Source organism: Choloepus didactylus, chromosome 17, assembly GCF_015220235.1.
Source record: "Choloepus didactylus isolate mChoDid1 chromosome 17, mChoDid1.pri, whole genome shotgun sequence".
Classification (NCBI taxonomy): domain Eukaryota; kingdom Metazoa; phylum Chordata; class Mammalia; order Pilosa; family Megalonychidae; genus Choloepus; species Choloepus didactylus.
This window is the reverse complement of record NC_051323.1, coordinates 55,993,766-56,014,627: the sequence shown is the minus strand read 5'-3', so window position 1 is coordinate 56,014,627 and position 20,862 is coordinate 55,993,766. Positions and strand designations below refer to the sequence as shown.

At 37.2% G+C, this 20,862-nt stretch overlaps 1 protein-coding gene across 5 annotated transcripts in view; it reads left to right on the top strand.

The window, feature by feature from the left end:
- The window catches only part of CRIM1 (cysteine rich transmembrane BMP regulator 1), a 222,569-nt gene that overhangs the window by 33,978 nt on the left and 167,729 nt on the right, over positions 1-20,862 (top strand). For all 5 annotated transcript variants that reach the window (XM_037807087.1, XM_037807086.1, XM_037807085.1 and 2 more), the window contains exon 2: positions 5,905-6,078. In XM_037807087.1, coding sequence (XP_037663015.1) covers positions 5,905-6,078 — 174 coding nt within the window. The remainder of the gene's footprint in view (positions 1-5,904; positions 6,079-20,862) is intronic.

The window sequence follows — 20,862 nt, the reverse complement described above, 5'->3', positions numbered from 1 at the left end:
TTCCTCCACCCTGGTATATAGTTACATGTGCCTGACATAACTTCACTTTGTAGAAATGCATGTAAAACAAATTTTTGAAACCGAATCGTTTCTCCTGATAACCATAATTTTGCTCTTCCTGCTTTGCACTGATTACAGCACAAGAAAGAGAGAGAGAGAGGGAAGCACCAGCTTTTGGAACATCTGCTTTAAGCTCGCAGCAGAGAGAATGAAAGCTCACTGCATTAGGTTCCTCCTTGAGCAGAACTGAATGCCTGGTAACAGCCAGCCGGGAGCTGGGGGAGTTAAGAGCAGAATTTTACTTTACACTGGAGTTTCTAGGCTGGCATGGAAAAAGATGCCAGTATTAGCTATTTGCATCTTACTGTAGCCACAGGGATATGTGAACAGCTGGAGAATTAATTTGATATATATTTCCAGAAGCCTCTGCTCTGCCAACAGGATTCCATTACTGTGAGCTTCTTAGTGTGTACCATGAATTTGTTTCTTGCTTTTTAATATTTGCTATAGCATGTTTCTGGTAAGTGGATTGTCACATAATGGGGTGCAGCTGTCTTGGTTTGGAGTAAACTCCATTAACCTAAAGGGAAACAGGTAGAAAGGGAAAGGCTCTGAGTATTCAAATGCCTTCCGCCTTCAAGAAGGCAGTGATTTTAGATTAACACCCAGTACTTTGTCCAGTAAATACAGTCATTCCTGAAATGTTTCATTCCATGTTAGTGGAATTTTAGACACCAGCAAGCAAATGGAAAGATATTTGCAAGGGCAAAGAGGTTTGATGCAGGGCTGGCAGTCTAGGGTCTGCCATGGCTGGTTCCTCGAGCTCCTGTGTCGAGGGGGGCTGTGTCCCCTGTAGAGGTTACTTCACTGATCTGGACCTGGATGTGTCCCAGGATGTCTTCTAAGAGACCTTTTCCTACAGTCTCCTCCTCAGGTCTTCCTTTCCTACCCTCTTGATTGAAACTCTGTTCTTACTAACTTTTGCATTTAGAATCCTTTATTTCAAACTGTAGAAGGAAGGTTTTTCAGGCATCACCAAGCTTAATGGAAGATGCTTGGTGGAACAGAAAGGCCGAGTCCAGGAGAAGACAGAACGTGGCTATTGGAAGTACAGACATTTCTGCATTGGACCATGTTTTGTTTTAAAAACAAAAACACAATTCATGTTCTGCAAAATCAAGTTAGAGAGCTTTTGGGAAAAATAGGGTTGGGTGAGCAGGTCAGTCAAAACTTATGAAACTGTGTGCACCGAACATAAATGTAAACAGTAAGAATCCACATATAAAAACATCGACAGCTAAGTCATCCTGACATTTGTACCTGGAGTTACCTTTGCACCCTCACACTCCAGAGCTCATGCTGCTTCCTTCAGGTATGGGGCCTTGAAGACATTCATTTTTAATGGAGACAAGTTTCATCAAAGTTAAAAATAAGACCCAGGGGTAGTTTTTTCATCATGTTTTTTGTTTGTTTGTTTTTGTGTTTTTTTAAATACAAGGAGAAATGTCTCTGTAGCTTTTTCATTTGTGCTTGCAGCCTTTACAGATAGCTTCACACATAGAAAAGTTCAGCCACTAAAGCAGCCGTTTCTTGGATTTAAAGGAAGGAATTTAAACAGGATTGCCAGTGTTTTCTTAAGGTGTTCATCTATGCTAAGACATTTCCCTTAATTATGAGAAAACTTTCTTCTGCTCTTTTCATAACAGAAATGTGCTGGGAAAATCACATATGAACCAGCGTGACTCCTGCATTATAATGTTGATATTTTCATAATTAACATTTAGAAATGAGCTGAATGACATTAAAGAAACATGGATTTTCATGGACTGTTAGGAGATGAGGTACCCAGCATACTTTGTTATTTACCATACTGGATCCTGTGCTGCCTTGACCCAGGTGTATCAGCAGGACATTTCTTTAGAACAGCAGTTTTCAAAATGTGGGCCACGGATCTCTGGGAGACTGTAAGACCTTTTCAGGTGGTGTGTGGGGTCAAAACTATTTTCATATATCAAAATGTTATTTAGCTTTTTTTCTGTGCCACCCTTTGTACTGATTGTGCAAAAGCAATGTTGAGTAAAACTGCTGGCATTAGACTATACTGGTTAGTAAGTCGTGTTCTTCACTATCACACACTTGCAGTAAATTAAAACAAAAAACAAAAAACAAAATTAAAATTCAGTTTCCCTTAATCCCCTTAATTGAAGCCATGCTAATTATTGATTTTTATTGAATTTCAAATCAATTAAATAGTGTCTTAATAGTCCGTGCAATGAAATTAAAAGTATGGGTACAGCAGTTCTGCATAGCTGTGTATGGAGGTTGTCTCAGGGAAAAGCACTGTATTTTGAGATGTCTCCTAGATATTCAAGTGGAAATGTTGGGTTAGCAGCTGGATATACCTGACTCCTCTCTTCACTGTAGTAATCACATATTTGGACATATTTCAACATGTTCCTTATATGATTTTTACCATCTCTTTTTGGGATAGACTAGATTTCTCTCATTTTATATTCAGAGAAAATAATTTATTTAACATCCTGATTTGGTGTCTTGCTGAAGTTACAAACTTAAAAATGCATTTGCAGAGATATTTCAATTATCTTGGCCTTTCAGGTTAGGAGACCACATCTTGTATTATAGAGAAGACCAGGAAGAATACTTACTTGATATAAATGGTTAAAGAACAATGCCCCCCCCCCTTTTTTTAACTTTTTTTTTTCCTCCCCAAACAATCCAGAGAGAAACCAGGAACTAGGTCAGAAAATCAGAATCCTGATCCTTGTACTGTGTATGTGGATTTACTTAGGAAAAGAAAGATTTTAAAAACAGAATTTGAAAAGTGCTATTAGCAGCATTGTTGGGCTCAGATTCAATCTATAATCAGACTTCCTTAAGTTTTTGCTTTAAATCCATGTTGATTTTCTGTTAAATTATTTTAAAATATAATATAAAAAAATAAAACATTTGTATCAGAAGCATGTTGGTACTTGGTTCTATAAAGCAGTGGTTGCTAAGGGAACTATCATTTTTCAAGAAGAAAAACAAAGTACTGATTAGGATGGGGCAAAGATTTGAAAGATTTTCCTCTGAAAAAAGGAACATAAAATTAAGTAAGACATTGTTGGCTTAAGAGTCAGAGACGCTTCCTGAAGACTTGGTGGCCATGGTGTTATCTGAGGGAGTGGTCATTCTTACCTGTGCATCTTCAGGCACAGCCTGTTGCTGCTGCCAAGAAACTTCTGCTGAGAAAGAAGCAGAAAACAGTAAGGAGCCAGGTGGATGATCAAGGGCAGTTAGTCCTTTAGTTCTGATTCCACATTCAGAGAAAATGGGCTTCCTGTGGGGAGGCACAGAAAAGGATCTGGCAGTTGGGAAAAAAATTGCCCTTGAGATGGGCTTCTTGGAAGGACTGTTGATGCCAGCCAGCTGATGAGAGTTGAAGTCTTACTGTTGCACTGGGAAAGAGACGACTAATAGATGATGCTCTGTGAGAAATGTGCCAAAATATATCCAAGCATTTCTTTAAATTGTGTATCTCTTATAACATATGAGGCTTAATATATAGTTTTTCTTGATGTAGGTATAGAGCTTTTTAAATAAAGTTTTTATTGTTTACAGATGTTCATACATTATCTTAATGTTGTTTTAATATATATATATATATATATATATATATATATATATATAGGGTATTTTGGTTTGTCTAAAAAAAATAGACAACTGTCATACATACCAGTGACATGAAATCAATGTATTTATAGTTTATTGAACACCGTATTAAGGACTGGGTCGAAAGGAATTGGAAGATGGATACGACTTGACTCTTGTACACAAGAATTCTGATGGGGGAGTTTGACTTGCAGAAGCCATTACTGAGGTGAAAAGAGATCTGTGCAGATGGTGGGAGCATGGGGGAAAGAGCAGTGCATTCTCCTGGGTCAGGAGAATGGCATAAAGGGACAGAAGGATAGTGGTAGGGAGACAGGTTAGAGGGTTTTGTTGTGGGATAGGGTAGGAGAGTGGTATCTTTGGAGCTTTCTGCTGGTAATGGAAGGAGAGGAAGGAGCATTTATTGCAGAGAAAATTCTGAGGTAGATTCAACTCTTATTTGGTGATGTATAATAACTGCATGTGGTTTCAACAACAATAATAAAGTCCTCTCAGGACTATGATGGGAAAGAGGAGAAATATAGTTGTTACGTGGTTCAAACATTCCTTGAACTTTTAACAGGTATTAAGTTCCTAGGGTTGAACTCTTTTTTAGTTATCAGTTTCCATCTTCAGTCACAAAAATTTCTTCATGGCAAATATGTGTCGTTGAACTGGATTAGGCCTTTGATACCAACAGCATGTCAACAGTTAAATGTAGAAGAGAAGAAATAATTTAGATGAGCCATTTTATCATTTAACTGAGGACTGAATATCACCTCCTTTTCAAAACATTGAAATGTCTTAGCATATTCTTTTCTGGTTTTCCTTTCAGAGTAATTTAGTAATTTCATCGTTTCCTTGAAGATAGGAATCACCTTTGTGTGCACACACATGTCATTTTTAAGGGTCAAATATAATCTATATAGAAAAACAGATTTTAACACAGATAAATTGTGTTTCTGTTTAAACTTTAAATCCGAAAGATAACAATTTTGCGAAGAGCTGAGGGTTTTATAAAATAAGTGAGCCTGATCTCCTGAAATCAAAACTCAAGAGGTTTTCTGTTCTGCCTTTAGGAAGAATTGTACCAAAACTCTTCATTGTAAATGATATCCTTCTAAAAATCCCTTGACATGAAAATTACCTATTTCAGTGTAGGAATGCAGTCGTTTGCCTAATTTATGCAGTAAGTCAGTGATGACACCAGAAGTAAAAGCCCTATTAAAATCATAATCATTTGTTTACACTGTCTTCTATGAAAACAGATTCTTAAGGTGGCATTTATACCTGCCTTAGATTGAGTAACATGTTTTAGGCATCTTAAATTCGAGCACTTTGAAAAATTCTCTACAGATATAGTTATCAGAAACATGTTTACTGTTTAACATTCAGTACCTAGTTAAGGTGAGATAAAGTACCATTAGAGATAATGTTAAGAGGGAGAAAAACCCATGTAACATCCTAGGGATTCGTAGATAAACAGCCTGGTTTTCTTTGAGAGGTATTTCAATCATGAGGAATATTATTAAGAACTCAGCCTGCTTACGGTTCTGTCATGTTTGTTTCATTTGTCTGAGCTTGGTCCCATGAAAGCTGGGACACTGTGATTTGGCTTCAGCCTTAGAGTTGGACTGTGTCAGCCGTTCATTGCTCAGCAGCCCTCAGTTTTTTTGTGGTTTGTGGCTTTGGTTGTAGGCAATGATAAGATTAAATTACCGTCTGTACCAAAAAGCATTGGAGGGAATCCTCCCCATTTTATCTCATTCTTGACATTTTTGGTGATGTCTGGTTTTTGATGTGTTAAGTTGATGAGCTGTTTAAACCTGAAGCTGGTCTCTACCAGATGGTGTAAAAATAAGTTTAAAAAAAAAAATTTGTAGATCAGCAAATGTGACTCTTGTAATTTTATTAAATGTGGGAAAATCTAGGAATCTTTGTTTAAAATTAAAATTCTAAAAGCATCTCAATTATTGATGTAATAACGTAAAAGAATAGCAGTGTTTTTGGATCCCAAACATTTGTATATTTACAACATTTAATGTCTCCATGGATGGATATGCTTCATTCTTCTCAGTTATTAGTAGGAGGTTAGGTTTCATTCATTTGTAAAATTTCATCCAAACTCCCTTTCACACATTGAGGTGTCAGAATTGGATGTCCATCTTGACAATCACTGTGCATTTTTTCTCTCAAACAAGCCTTTGAATGAAGCTACAAGCAAACATTCTCTGGTTGTTAATTGTTTTACAGATGAGAACTGGGATGATGACCAACTGCTTGGCTTTGAACCATGCAATGAAAACCTTATCTCTGGCTGCAATATAATCAATGGGAAATGTGAATGTGACACCATTCGAACCTGCAACAATCCCTTTGAGTTTCCAAGGAAAGATATGTGCCTTTCAGCTTTAAAGAGGATTGAAGGTAAGCGCTTAGTTGCGTTTAGCGTACTTGGTGTGTGTAACTCTGTGCAGTGATGATATTTGAGCTTGAAAAGGGCAGAGACAAGCTTTTGGAGACTCGTAGCTTTTATCATCCCAAATATGATGCGTAAAACTTACCAGGTGGTGATGTAGTGTTGTGTGTGAGTGTGTGTGTTTCCTGGGAGCTGTGGAATGGTAATGCTGAAGTAGCCTGAGCAGTTTAGATGTGCCAGCTTGCCTAGGTCACCTCTGCATAATGGATGATTTCACGAGTGGTGTTCTTGAGATCAGCATCTGTTGTCACCAAATCCATTCCACTTGATTTTCCGTAAGATGGTGCTCCACAAGGAGAGCCTGTTAATTAGCAGTGAAGCTCATCTGGCAAGAGAGTCTTTAGAAGAGATGGGAGAACTCTGTAGTGAGCATTGAAGACATAGGTTGGTTCTGCTCAGGAGCAAAAATGAATAGATGTGGATGGATTATTGGACACTTCACCTCTGGAGAGAGGTCAGAAATTATACTAAAACAAGATTAGTATACTAATATGGCTCATAACTTTTGCACATTCATGCATGAAACCTAGAAAACATCTTGAGGGTAACCATAAGCGGAGTACCCAGAGCTTGGGGCAGTGGCTTACAATCAGAATTAACAAGGGTTGAAACCTGGGCTTGGGATTCGGCCTGCCCCTGATCAGCATTGAACTCCTTCAACGCCAGGTTCCTCTTGGGGAAAAAGGGGGCTGAATGCGATGTTCTTGAATATAACTTTTTTCTCTAAAGTGATGCATTCTGAAGTGGAGAGGTTGATAATATGGTATAGAATACCAAGGTTTTCTGAGGTCAAAATCAAGCTCATGAGGGCAGTAGAGCAGGAGTGAAGTTTTTGAATTGTATTACATTTCTAAGCTATATGAGATGGTAATAAAGAATAAGAATTTTACAAGAGCCTCTAAAATAGCTCTTCTGTTTGTATTTACCAATGCTGCTGAATCATTTAAAAAGAATATAATAGAAAACAATAGAAATAAGATTTTAGAACTGGAAAGGATCTTGGGTATCATTTAGTCCAATCCTTGAAATTGAAAATTGGAAATCCACACAATTGATCAGTGACAGACCTCCAACTAACCCTGTCAAGTGTTCTTTCAGTCACATGATTTTGAACAATACAGTCAGTCAACTAATTCATTTTGATTGTCTCCTGGCCCTTCGCTCACCCCTGTCTCTATCCCCATGGTTTGCTAGAAAAAGATGTTTAGTCAACTTCAGTATATGAACTTTTGGAGATATAGATTAAGTTGTCACAGGTCTATTTAAATACTTAATTTATTAACGTAGTTATCCATACATATTTCACATTATACATTATGTAAAATTATACAGCAATTTAGAAATATCACTTTCTGCTCTTCTTACATTTTATGAAACTTTCATTCAAACACTTCACATGCATGATGAGCATAATTACCACTGTCATTGTGTTTGGTCAAGCCACCCTCAATTCATTTAACAGTGTTTCTGAACACGCCCTCTTCACTGCCATCTAAGTTGTTGGAGATACAGCAAATTTTGAATCTACTTGTGATGCTATCACAGGAAGTTTTGTGCCCAAAGAGAATAGCTATTCACATAGAATTAGGAGAGTTGCATTTTTAATTTGTTGGGTACGTATTTATGACGTCCACAACGTGGACATGAACTGCATTGATTTTTAAAGTGATTCTTAAAAGGCTGTTTACAAGATCCACTACTTCTACTTTTTGAAAGTATTCCCACAGGAATAATTACTGTATCTGATTAAATTTCTTTACCTCTTTAAAAAGAAAAAAACAAAACTGAGTCTATCATATGGCCTCTATGTAAGTACTATGGGTTGAGGTCATTTAAAGTTAATATCTTCTACAAATAGTACATTTTTCTTCAAACTAAAGCACCCTGCAATGTGAGAGATCTCTAAGAAGTAGTATAAGTGGATTTCCTCTTTTCTGAGGAATAATTTGGGAGAAAAAAAATTCAGGTATGTATTATCTAAGAAAGAATTAGTGATGGTACAGTACTATATAAGATTTAGTCCTCAATAGTGATGTAGACTCAGAATGTTATAGGAATTCAGGGCCAAGAAAGTGCGAACTGGAGTTGTATGATACGGTTTCATGAAGGAGGTAGGGTCTGAACAATTTAGAATTTGGATGATGGGGGCTAAGGCAAGATAAGTGGGTTCCAGGAATGAGAAGGACGTGGACAAAAGGATAAAATGTAGAAGTGAGAATTTGTGTGACTCATGTATAAAGCACTTGAGAAACTAGTGTAAAATAGCATGGCTTTGTGTTGGTAGAAAAGATGGGCAGGCAGGACAGGACAAGTCTGTGAAATGACTTAAACTTCATGCAGGGAGCTTAAGCCTGGCAGCATCAAAACCACCATAGGTTTATGAGCAGAGAGAAGCGAGCATGATGAAATCAACATCAGGAAGGCTAGGGTTGTGGGGGAATGCAGACAGGATTAGCAAGGGGAGGTACTGCAATCAGGAGGCTCGTTAGGTCGCTGTTTTAGTCATTTTAGATGTGGTATGACAAGAGGTTGATCTATGGTGGTCCCAGGGTAAACAGCAAGGAAGAGACAGATACATACTGTTTTGAAGGAAGAACCTACAGTGTCCACTAACTAATAAGGGAGAGATGAAAAAGCACAAAGATGATTCTCGAGTTCTAACCTGAAATAGAAGAATGACAGTACAAGTAACAGAAATGGGAAAACTCATTTGGGGTGTTTTGCAATGAAGTGGGACTGAAAAATGGAGTGTTTTTTAGAGGGGTGTTTAGGGTCAAGAACAACTTGGAAAAAACATGGGAGATATTACAGCATGGCTGAATGATGATGAGAATGATCTAGTAAAGAGGGAGAAGTTAATAATATAAAGGGGGTAGCTGCAGGAGCTAAACCTTTGAAGAATGAGAGGGGCAAAATTGTTTCTGTTTCTTAGCAAAGTATAAAACAAAGTCAAGTGCTGGCTTTGAAGTAAAAGAAGGGCTGTGAAGATTTGAGAAGAGATTGGAAAATGTGTAATAGACACCTCAGAGACAAGAGTAAACTAACTGGAAAATGTAATCGGGTCCCAACTAGTGCTGACAGTTCACTTGAGGTTAGTGGTTCTAAATTTGACGGGGGACCAGTCAGCACACTTGTGCGTTTTTCTCCTGTCTGGTGCAGGTGCAGCATAGGTTGAGAGGTGGATTTATTCAGGGTTGGGATCTTTCCTAATAAGTGTGATAATAGAGAGGGGCAGGGGAATGAGGATTATGCAAGATTGTGTTTAACGTGATAGACCACATAGTCTATGTTGGGAAGGAGACAAGAATGGTGACTAAGAGGTAGGTTCATTTGGGGAGGAGGTGCTGGTAGACTGGAAGAATTGCTGGAGGCAGATAGCTGAGAAAATGAGTAGGAATTCTTGAGAATGGATACTTGATGTCAAGATAGTAGCAGTAGAGCTCTTACAGGTTATGATGAGAGCTAGGAGGGGTGAAGGACAGGATCATTAGAGCTGGGGAGGTCAGACAGCTGAGCCAGCGTGGATTGTCTCTTGGATGTTGAAGTTGCCAAGAATGATGGCAGGAGTAGTAGTAAGGAAGAGACACTGAGGCAGAAGGTCTGTAGATAAATGCAACAATTACGCGTGGCTGGTGATGTAATCTCATTGCATGTGCTTCAAGTGAACAAGAGTTTTGTTTTTTAAAGGGGGAAAGAAGAATGATCTAAAAGTGGCAGTGAGAACAAAGAGGGACACACATCTCAGTACATGAACACATCATCATAGAATCAGTTTGTAGAAAATTGAAAGGAAATAGGATACTGGATAATCATCAGTAATAGCTTCGTTCAGAATGGTTTGTCAGAGTAATTTGTATTTTTCCAAGGAGGAAGAGGAAATCACCTTCATTTTAACAAAGCTTCTAATTCTATGCCACATTACCTATTCATCAGTGATTTGGTATATGCTGTACTGAGCTCTATAAGGTTAGGTAGATGCACAAGTCAGAGGAGGGGATCAAACTAACAAAAACAGTTCCAGCCTGTGATGCTGCCACAAGAGTTTTCTGGAGGGGCCACTCGGGTTTTAAGTAAAGGTAAAGTTGAGAACAAAGATTTCCATGATATAATGGATAATTGGGCATTCAGGTTTGCCTGTGACTTTTAAGTTTGGAGTAACATACAGTTTTTAAATTATTATAATTCAGAGTAGTCATAATAAATTCAGGAAGTAAGATGAAGTGGAAAACCTTGTCAAGTTAAATAAAACAGGAATATAAAATACACTGGAAAATGTTTTATTTGTTCATTCATCCAGCAGCTGTTTACTGTGCTAAATATATACTAGGTACTATTCTAGTCGCTGAGGATACAACTCTCATGGCACATTTTAAGGAGAAGAGATAACAAACACATAAATAAGCAAGAAAATACCACATAGTATGATAATTCTGAAAAATAATAATCAGGTTAATATGAGTGGAGAACTTCTGGGGAAACTGCTTTAGATAGGGATGCCAGGGAAGTTTTCTATGAATGGATTGCATTTAAATGAAATGCAGGAAAAAGTCAGCTTTATAGTGATCTGGAGGGGAGAGAGTTCTATGCAGAGGGTATAGCAAGTACAAATGCTCTTAAGGTGGGACTGTCCAGAAAAAGCAAGATCATTGGGACTGGAATATACTGAGGGAGGGAGAAATAGGTGGAGGATATAGTTGGTGAGCTAGATAAGGACAAGATCACCTAAGGCCTTGTAGAGTACTCTGAGGTGTTTGGATTTTGTGATGAGTATGTAGGAAAGCTGTTAAAGGATTTTGAGCAAGGGAGTAATATAATTTGATTTGTGTTTTACCTGGTAAATTTTGTGGAGAAGAGATTTGGGGTTGGGGGGAGGATGCAAGAACTCGGGAGTACACAGAAAGGGGATCTTTCAGTTGTGTATGGGAAGAGGTGATGGTAAATGACCTGAGAGCTAGAGATGGAGAGAAGTGAGTGGATTCCAAATATGACTTGGAAATTGAATAAACAGGACTTGTTGACATTGCAGGTGGGGAATTAGGTAAAGCGAATTCAAGCAGCATTCTTAGATTTGGGGGTTAGACAAATTTATTAGAGGAAAGAGCAGGGGTTCATACATGCATAGCTTCTTGACACATTTACCAAGGACTACAAAGATAAATGCCTAAGGAAAAGTGAGCCCTTTCCACAAAGAGGTATCACCTAGTTGGGAGATGGCGAGGGAAAATACAAACTAAAGTAAAATAAGGTAACCTGATCAGTACTCATTTTTCACCAGAGACTAACCAAAGGAGTATCTGGGTGGGATCCATAAAATGTACTCTTAAATACATTTTTTTGGCATTGCTGCGTCACATATCACATGAATTAACTGGAATGGTGTAGATTATGTGGAACTCATTCCTATTTGGAGCTTCACAGTGAACATTTTGCAAAAGGAGGAAGACACTTGGGGCTTTAAAGATCCTTGTATGTTTAGCTAAAAGCACTCAGGTAATGTTAGTTTGTAATTCTTGGCTGTATGTAATTATTTTTTTCTCCACAAGATTTTTTAGAGGAAAGATATAATAAAAATTGGCTTGTGATCCTTACTATCATTGTCTTATACTGAGTGGACAAAAAAGAACTGCTCTGCATTCATAAGGTGGATAAATTAAGGAAGGCTTTGTGGAAAAACTGGGAATCACGGGCAACCGTGAGAAATGTGTTGGGTGGTTCAGCAAAAGGGAAAGGGAGGTTAAAGAAAGCAGCCTTGGAGATAGAAAAGAGGATGAAAAAAAGGGTGAAGATAGGAGAAAATTAAGATGCTCAAATTAATGGGCATTAGTGACTGACTTTGCTGGATGAGGAAGGGAGAATACTTCCAGGATTCTAGCTTGGGAAAAAGTGTCAGGATATGAGGATATATGGTGGTGCTGTTTCCTAGACTATGGTATGCAAGATAGCAGCTTTATGGGAGGTGGGGCTTTATGAGAGGAAGTAGACAGTTGGTTTGTTTTGTTAAGTTTGAGGTACCTACGGAGTATCAGGGAAAGATAAGCCTTGTGGGTCTGGAACTCAGGAAAGAGATCTGAGCTGGAGATAAGGATTTGTGAGTCATCCTCCAGGGAGAGTTTGGTGCCTTTAATTACTTTTGACTACATAAATGATGTGAGCAGTATGAGCATTTTAGGAAGATAAATGTGACAGTAATGTGCATAATGGAGGAAAAAAGTGACCGGCGGTATTAACACACCAAGAGTGAGATAAAAGGAGCTGTACAGTGATGGTGGTGCAGGAGATGTTGAGTGCCCCGTTAGCAGAGTAGAAGATCGCCTAAGGGATGTTACTTTCAGCTAACTGAGAGCTAGCCTAAAGCACAGTTTTTGGCACCCAGACTGCAATACATAACATGGAATATGTAATGTTTAATTATTTATTAGTTAGTTGATTGATTAATTTGTACTCGGTTGCACAAAAAACCCTTTAAAAGTATTTGAGTCTGTCAGAGTTGGTCAGACTCCATACCTGAAATTAGATGTAGTTCGGAGTAGGGTCACCAAGATGATTAAAAATTGGTTAGGAAGATAAAGAAATAGGATTATAGTCATAGACTCAGTTCAGAAGAATCCTCACCTCAGTTTTTTCTACAAGTACCTTCTGAGGCTGCTGCTTTCATTTTAGAGCTACTTTAATTAATTTTTCATTCATTCATTTATTCATTCAAAAATATGTATTGAGCACAAGGGACCATTTTCTGAATGGCCTTTAAACTGCAAGTTATTGTCACATGGATTGTGCATAAATTGAACTACATTTGTTAGATACGCTAAAGAAGCTTGCTTTTGATTTTTTAAAAGATATTTTACAAATGTCTTAAATGATATTTTTAAACATTCATCTATTCTGGAAACTTATATTACATGAAATATATGCCGCTAGGCAGAAATTAAAGATAAAAAGTAAAATGAGAAAGAATCTGTTTGTATGGCATTTGATACTTGTATTTTTTCCTTTTGCTTTAAACAAAAGGTAGTTTGATTTTATGTTGTATGGCTATGTCTTCTGAAATTAAACTAATTTTGACATGGTGACGAATGGATTTTATTTTATAGACTTATTTCAGTTTTTGACAACCTAAATAACAGTTGCTTTCCGTTCTAACTTTATTCTGAGCTCTAAATTTACTACCTAAGAAATTTAATATTTTAATATTTTAAGTATTTTGTGAGTTTCTTATTCCATTTTTAGTTTGTTACATTTATTTCCAGTATTTTTCATGCAGTGAAGTTTAAGTGCTAAATTTTTTTTTGTAGTTGTTACCTTTTTCTTAGTCTAAAGTATAACCTGTGCTATGTGTAGTCTTAAAATCTTCTAACACTTGATTCCATCTGTAATGTTTGTCAGTAGACAAAAATTTCATTGGTGTTTAGAAAGAAATATACAGTGTATTTCTATTCATAGAACTTTTTACCTCAAAATCTTTTTTGTGGGAAATACAGAAAATACCACAAGGAAATGTGATTGAATGGAGTTGAGCATATTGTTAATATTCAGTCCACCTTTGAGCGGTTCAACAGAATTCCTTGCTGACCCTTTGCCACTGGAAATGAGCTGGATGGAGACGAGACTCTTCATCTGTAGCAAGAAATCTGCTCCATTTCATAGTGTATTGCAGGGAAGACAGATGCACCCAGCTCTGCTGCCACCCGTGTTCCCACATGGGATAATGGGTTCTTGATGATGCCTGGGTGCGACCCACAAAGAGAGGGAGTCTCCCAGATCTCTCCCAGATCTCTCAAACTTTAGAAAGCATAATGGTCACACAGAGGTTTTGATTTCATAGGACAGGACCAGGGGAATCTGCATTTCCAATAAGTGCCTGGGAAGAAGCTGTTGCTGCTGGTTTTTGACCACACTCTTGAGTAGCAAGGTCATAGAGGGCTTAGGTGATTCTGTTTCCCTCTCAGAGAAATGGATTTGTTACGCTGTTGTGGGAGCATATCTGTCTTTAAGTACATTTGATTTCTACTGTTTCTTCCGTAGTTTTTAGAAACAAAGCATGTATGATAAATTGCATTACTTCAAACATTTATTCCTACAAATGGTTTTATTATGAAATTTTATACCTTTTTTCCCCTATCAAGTAAATATTAAAAGAAATTAAAACACAGTTAAGGCATTTCATTTTCCATGTAAACCACCATGTGGTAAGGGCCAAAATTTGGATGCTGAGGGATGTTTACTTGTCATAGAGCTGATCCTTATGTAAGTTTACCCCTCCAATCTTTGCTAAACTTTTGAAATATATTTAATAACCTTGTGTCTATGTTTTTCTTTTTCTTTTCTCTTTTTTTTTTAACAATTATATTGACCTCCTGCTTGGTCTTAAATGTCATTATCCTGAAATGTTTCCTACTGAAGTGTTAATAATAGAAATGGTCCAGTGTGCTCATTATATCACAGTATCAGATATACTCCAAATATAACTGCTCTATACTGTAGTATTATGATATAGAGTTAAATTTATAAGGTTGTCCCTACAGTTTATCAGTACTGTAATTATTCTGTTGAAAGGAGGATGGAAATTGGGTATGAAGTTTAGGGAAGACACATCTTTGGGAAGCTCTTAGCCTTTCCAAACTACTGTTACATAATCCTTGATAGAAGAATATATGTATTTTAACTACCAAGCTGATTCTTCATAATTCTGAAGCCAAGCAGTATGTGTTGAAGGGACCGTGCCTTCTCTGCTTCAGGACTTTTATGTGTGCATATTCATAATTTTAAAGTTACTTATGTGCTTTATTAAAATTACTCATTATAGGTTTTATTTCTCTTAGGCTAGTTACATCTGAAAGCAATATTATATATGTGACTATATTGCTTTAGCTTACATAAATTGTTTTAAAAATGTATTTTGGAGGAATCCAGTTAACATTGCTTGGAAAGGTTGGAAACACTAAACCTTTCCTTAACCAAATAAAAAAAACACATTTAACCCCATCTTCCAGGTGGGTAAGGGTCTTTATTACCCACCAAGTCCCAGCTGATTTTTCCTTAAGCTGCTCAAGTGCCTTTAAAGATACTTGTTTAATAAAATCGGTGGGGATATTATGCAACTTTGAATCCATGTTGCTGCCCCCCTCTTTTTAAAGACTGTCACAAATTGGTAATATGGTTTGTCTTTACTTTTTGGAGCACTCGTATGAAAGTGTCTTTACAATCTAAATGTACCTGTCTTATTTTAAGTTCCAGCAAGGCCACGGGTAAAGAAAATGTAGACTGTTTTTTATTTTCATAAGTAGTGGTTTTTAGTTTGATGATTGAATCAGTTTTTTAAGAATTTTGTGTTGTAAATACAAAGTCTTAGGAGAAATATCCTTAACATTTTTTTTTATGATCGTTGTTTTGATGTGTTGATAACTGGTACAGGAAAAAAAGGACTACCAAAAGACGGAAACCAGTTTCAAATATCTGGGAAATAAAAACAGGAAATTCAAGGAACTTGGCATAAGACCAGTTGGAGGAGAGCAGTTGGTTGAATAATTATACCTGCAGTTTACTTTTGGAACTCAAATAATGACCTTCTGGCTGTTGTGATTTGTTGTGCCCACCCAAAAAACAAAAGTCATTATTAAATATTTCATACCTAGTGCCAAAAGGAGTGTGTGGGGAGAGGAGCATTTTGTTTGACCACATGGGGGTTGCAAAAACGGAGTTGCGTAAAAAACAAATTTTTAGTCTGACGCTTAGAATAGTGTTTTCCATACCATCATATATAAATAGCGTAATAATGGTTTTCTGTAATGTGTATTGATTTTTCTCCCTTTCTTTGCTTACCTCTTAGTTATCATATTTCAGGCAATCTCTTCTGTCCCAAGGTGCCCCTGGTCCCCACACCTGTCCTTTTCCAATACCTACTCTCAGGTTAGGTGAAAGAGTACCAGAAGTCACAGGTGAGCAGTTTTTGCCAGAAGTATATGCTTTCTTTAAGGAACAAATACCATGCACTTAATAATAAATTAAAAAAAAAAAAAGTTGTTTGTTAAAAGGAAAAAAAACCCAAAGCCTAACACTTTCAGCCAGTGAAGGGTATTCTTTGGGGGCCTTGTTTAAAATTTTCTATTTCCACCTATAGGGGACACTTGAAAAAAAAAAAGCTAGTCTAATGACTGACTTCAGCAAGTTAACTTTTCGGCTGCTTGGCAGTCCTGAGTAGTCCCTCGCGTGTTTGTGGTTTCTGACCAGTCTGTAGGTGACCTCTCAGTTATTCCCAGGGTCGTCATGTGCCCTGACACACACAGCTGCTGAGTTGTGGCTTTGTCCCTCTGTATCTGCTATGCCCAACCCCCCACAAAGATTTTTCCTTATAGGAGTGAAGGATATGGAGGCTGGGCCCGAGAAGCTGTCTGAACTGCTGGTAAAGGGAGCTTTGAGTGCAGGGCACCCCCCAGAGCAGGGCTCCCTTCCTGGAGGAGGAATTGGAGCTGGAGCATCTGTGTCCACAGGGCTTCTCTGCATCTACTGATAACTCCTGCTCAGGACTGCTTGAGTCCATCAGCCACAGGGGGTGGACAATCAGGAGTTGTCATTTGTGAGCTCTTTGACATCGGTATCTCAGGCCATTAAAACCTCGTACATTAGTATGATTAGTACTCCAAAACCATAATCTGGGATTTTCGACAACTCAGCAGACTAGGCAATGGATATTTATTCTGCTTAAGGAAGAAAAAAAAAAGTCGGCTAAAAGGGAAGTTCAAGAAGCACTTTGGGGGCAGGTAGAAAACTACTTAACAGGATTTTGCATTCAGTCAAAAAGTGATCATTTCAAATGTTCTTACAATTTTATCAGTAAGATTCTCAGGTAAATATTGTATCTTTTCCTTTTGCCAGCTCTGCTAATATTTTGTATTTGCTAGTACCCTTGATTGACAGATCCTCTGAGGGGAAGAATCCTTTTGAATAAAGAGGATTTTCATTGGGAAAAAAAAATATTAATGGGAGGCAAGGCTACATGCATACAGTCACACATTAAAAACATACCTGTAGGCAAAGCTACTGTTACTTCTACTTCCTGATGAAGGTTAATAGGCTTATCTTAGGTAAAAATTGTAAAAATTGCCAGATTTGCCATTTTTTCTTCTTTGGCCATCCCAATTTATTCTTTTAGTTTTCTCCCCCATCTCAGAATCCCAGCATCATCTTTCTTTCTTTACCACCTGCACCTACAATCAAGGGAAAATTCTAAATTGTTTGTCCTTGTGGATGGAATGCAGTCTAGAATGTTACCTCAGCAAGCATTTGCATTTTAATCTTTCTAAGCTGTTTTATGTTGTATAGACATGTTATGTTTATTTTAGGAATGGTATCTTTATCTTCTTTGTAAAAGATAAAACTGTCAAGAAAAGTATCTGAAAGCATTAAAAAAATTTTCTTTCAAGAAATGTTCTGATAATGAAATTTAACTTATTCTCTTGTTTGTATTTACCTTCACTAGACATTCTGTTCTGGGCATTTGAATAATTTATTTTGAAACCTATGAGACTATTCTTTTAATGGTGCAAACTCTTATTAGATAAGAATAGTGGATTCACATTACTTGTTGATACATGTAAAGCTTGGGATATACTCCTTTATAAGGTGCCTTCCTGCTTTTGATTTGTGGTCTCTATTACTAAGTGTTTTTTACATCAGGAGGATGTGACAGCTAAAAATGGTGCCTGTAAAGTAGGAAGAAGGAAGGAATTAACGCTAGATGAATTAATATTTATGTGAGTTTTTAAGGGATTGGAATGTTCCTTTAAATCGAGGATGTGTTTTTTTTTGTTTCTGGTTGACAACTTCCTAGTTTTCCTGCACCTCATTATTCTTTTCTCTGTCACTGGGTGTTTCTGTGTTTTGTTTTTTTTTTTAATTTCGTGAAAAGCAAGTATAGTGCTTTTTCCTTATCAGTAGTCTTGCTTTTCCTGTTCCAGTAACAAAACAGGAATTTAATACTGTTGAAAAATTGATACTTCTTATACTTAACTTATCCATGTGTTTGTCTGTAGATAAAAATCCAAGTTTTGTGGAAATAGAGGAAAGCTGTGTGTCAGTAAAACCAGGCAATATGGCAATTTTGTATTGTGTACATTTGTTGTTGTTTTCCTTTCACCTGGTTTGGGAAAGGAAATAAAGGGTAAAAGTTCTGAAAATTAGAAATATAGGTAAGACCACTGCTTGGCCCCTAACTGCAGGACATTTTACAGGTGTCTAGAAGACATTCTGATCATGTTTATGTATTTATAGTGTATAAAAGGTTATTGACTATTCCTGTTGCTTTGGCCAAGAAAACACACAAACAAACCAAGCCCGTCAGATCTGCCACACAGTGTCAGAGGTGTATTTTTGCAATAGTGGACATGAAAGTGCACTTGTTTCAGTGTTTTGATGCAGTTTGAGTTCATGGCAGAGGTACATGTATCCTTGAAACCACACTGAGCAGGGGAACCACTGACTGTCCCGAGGTGGCCCTGCTGTGACCCCAGAGGACCTTGATTGCTCACTTTTTCAAGGTGTGAACAAAATCTTATATTTTTAGCTGTGTCTGACCCAGATAGAGGTAACTATTGAGGTTTTTAAACTGTCTGGATGTTTTGTCTATAACATTTCAAGTGCTAGTTACTTCTGTAGCAGTAAAAGTAAAACATTATTATATTTACGTATTCTTTGTGCCCTTTGAAACTCTCATTGCTAATCACGGTGGAACCTTCTGAATACTTGCTGATTAAAGCCCCACTTGTTTCTAGTGCGTCCTGAATTTTTCAAATAAAGTTGTGCTATCATGTCACACCTCGGTGTGATATAGTACTCCTCAAAATGTTGTCTCTGTTCTTTCATACCTCCTCTTTCATGCATTGTGTCTGTCTAAGTTCTAGACAGTGTCTTGCTTTTCCTGTTCCAGTAACAAAACAGGAATTTAATACTGTTGAAAAATTGATACTTCTTATACTTAACTTATCCATTTATTTGTCTGTAGATAAAAATCCAAGTTTTGTGGAAATAGAGGAAAGCTGTGTGTCAGTAAAACAAGGCAATATGGCAATTTTAATATTTTGCCATTGAGGGTCCTTTGGCTACTACACGAGCTAAACAAACCTCTTTAGTTAGCACAGTGTATCCTGTATGGACTCCCAATATATTATGAAATTCTTTCTAACTCTACCCACAGAGGGAATGAGAGGAGTAGGCATGCAAATATTTATGTATTTATGTGCATAGGAAACGTATTTTCTGTTAAAAAAAAAAAAAAAAGTAACATGCATGCATATCCTAAGTGCATGTGTATACTTTCTTTGCCAAAAGTACATTGTACACATACCCCATGTGCACATATGAGTATACATAGCTCGGTATGTATATGCACATAGACATATATGGTAACATAATGGTTAATACCTAGAAATAAATGCAACCATATGATTGTATTTATCTTCTCAATATGTGTATGTCCACATTTAACCTGTATGCCATTAAGTATGGCAATGCTGGTAGTAGTAATACTCTAATTTTCTATGATTAATAGTTTTCTGAAAATTTTGTTCTTCCTTGCCATGGAAGTTAGTCATAGAATCTAACCACTGGCCATATACATTCCAGCTGTTCTTTTTAAGAATTGGTTATCATATTATGCATTTGGTGAATAGCTGATGGAGGATCAGCTGTGGCTCTCTGAGTGTTACTCACATTCCTTTCACTTTCATTTCCCTTATCACTCTAGGGGCCACACCCAACCGTGCTACTAAAGCCTGTTGTCTATCTGCTTCCCACACACTAGTGAAGCTGGCCTTATTGAGCAGCAGAGGAAATATGAGAGAGAGAGTTGAAAGCTGTCTTCCTTATGTCGATGTTTCTAGAGCAGAAAGTCAGAAAGCTTGTCTCCCTGTAGGTCATGGTTAGACGGTCTGTCCACTAGTAACCACGATGACTCCTAATACAATTATTTAAAACATTCTAGTAAATAACCCAGAATTCTGGTAAACAAAAGGGGAACAGTTGTTAACTTACAAACTGTTTGTTTCAATTTCCTATATATGGAAACTTAACGTGGATCAGGAAGAAGGTAAGGCACACACCATAAGAGGAAGCTCTCCAAATTTCTGAATTTAAGCCATTCTGGCCAAGCCTGGGTGGAATGCTGTTTTGGAGGGGCCTTTCTATTTGACCATCCAAAGCTCTGCAGTGGGAGTTCTTTGCTGTGTTTTACTGCCCTCTTTATTGATGCGAGATCTTCTCCACGTCGTATTTTTGACCACTCTTCAGAGAGATTTTTAAATTAAATCACATGATAATTCTGATGCTTAATGATTCTGTGTTGTCTGTTTCTCAGTCATTTTAACCTTCTCAACCAAATTTTTGCTCTCACTTAAAATCATTCCTTTGTTTTAAATGTTTCAAAAATGCTGACTGATAGGAGTCATATCACCAAATGAGATGGCCCGTTTAGTAGATGTTTTCTTAACATAATGTCACGTGATTGACTTTGCTATATTTCTCATGGGTGGAGGTACTGTTTTCTATTGCCAAAAAACACACTTCAAGTCTTTATAAATCTTATGTCAAGTACCTCCAAAGAAGAAAAATAAAACAAGTGAATCTCACATTATTTGCCATTATCTGTAGCATCAAAAATAAATGTGTCCCCAGAAAAAAAGGCTGTAAGATTATAACACACAGACTTATTGAGGGTTTAGAAAGTAATAAATGTGAAACAG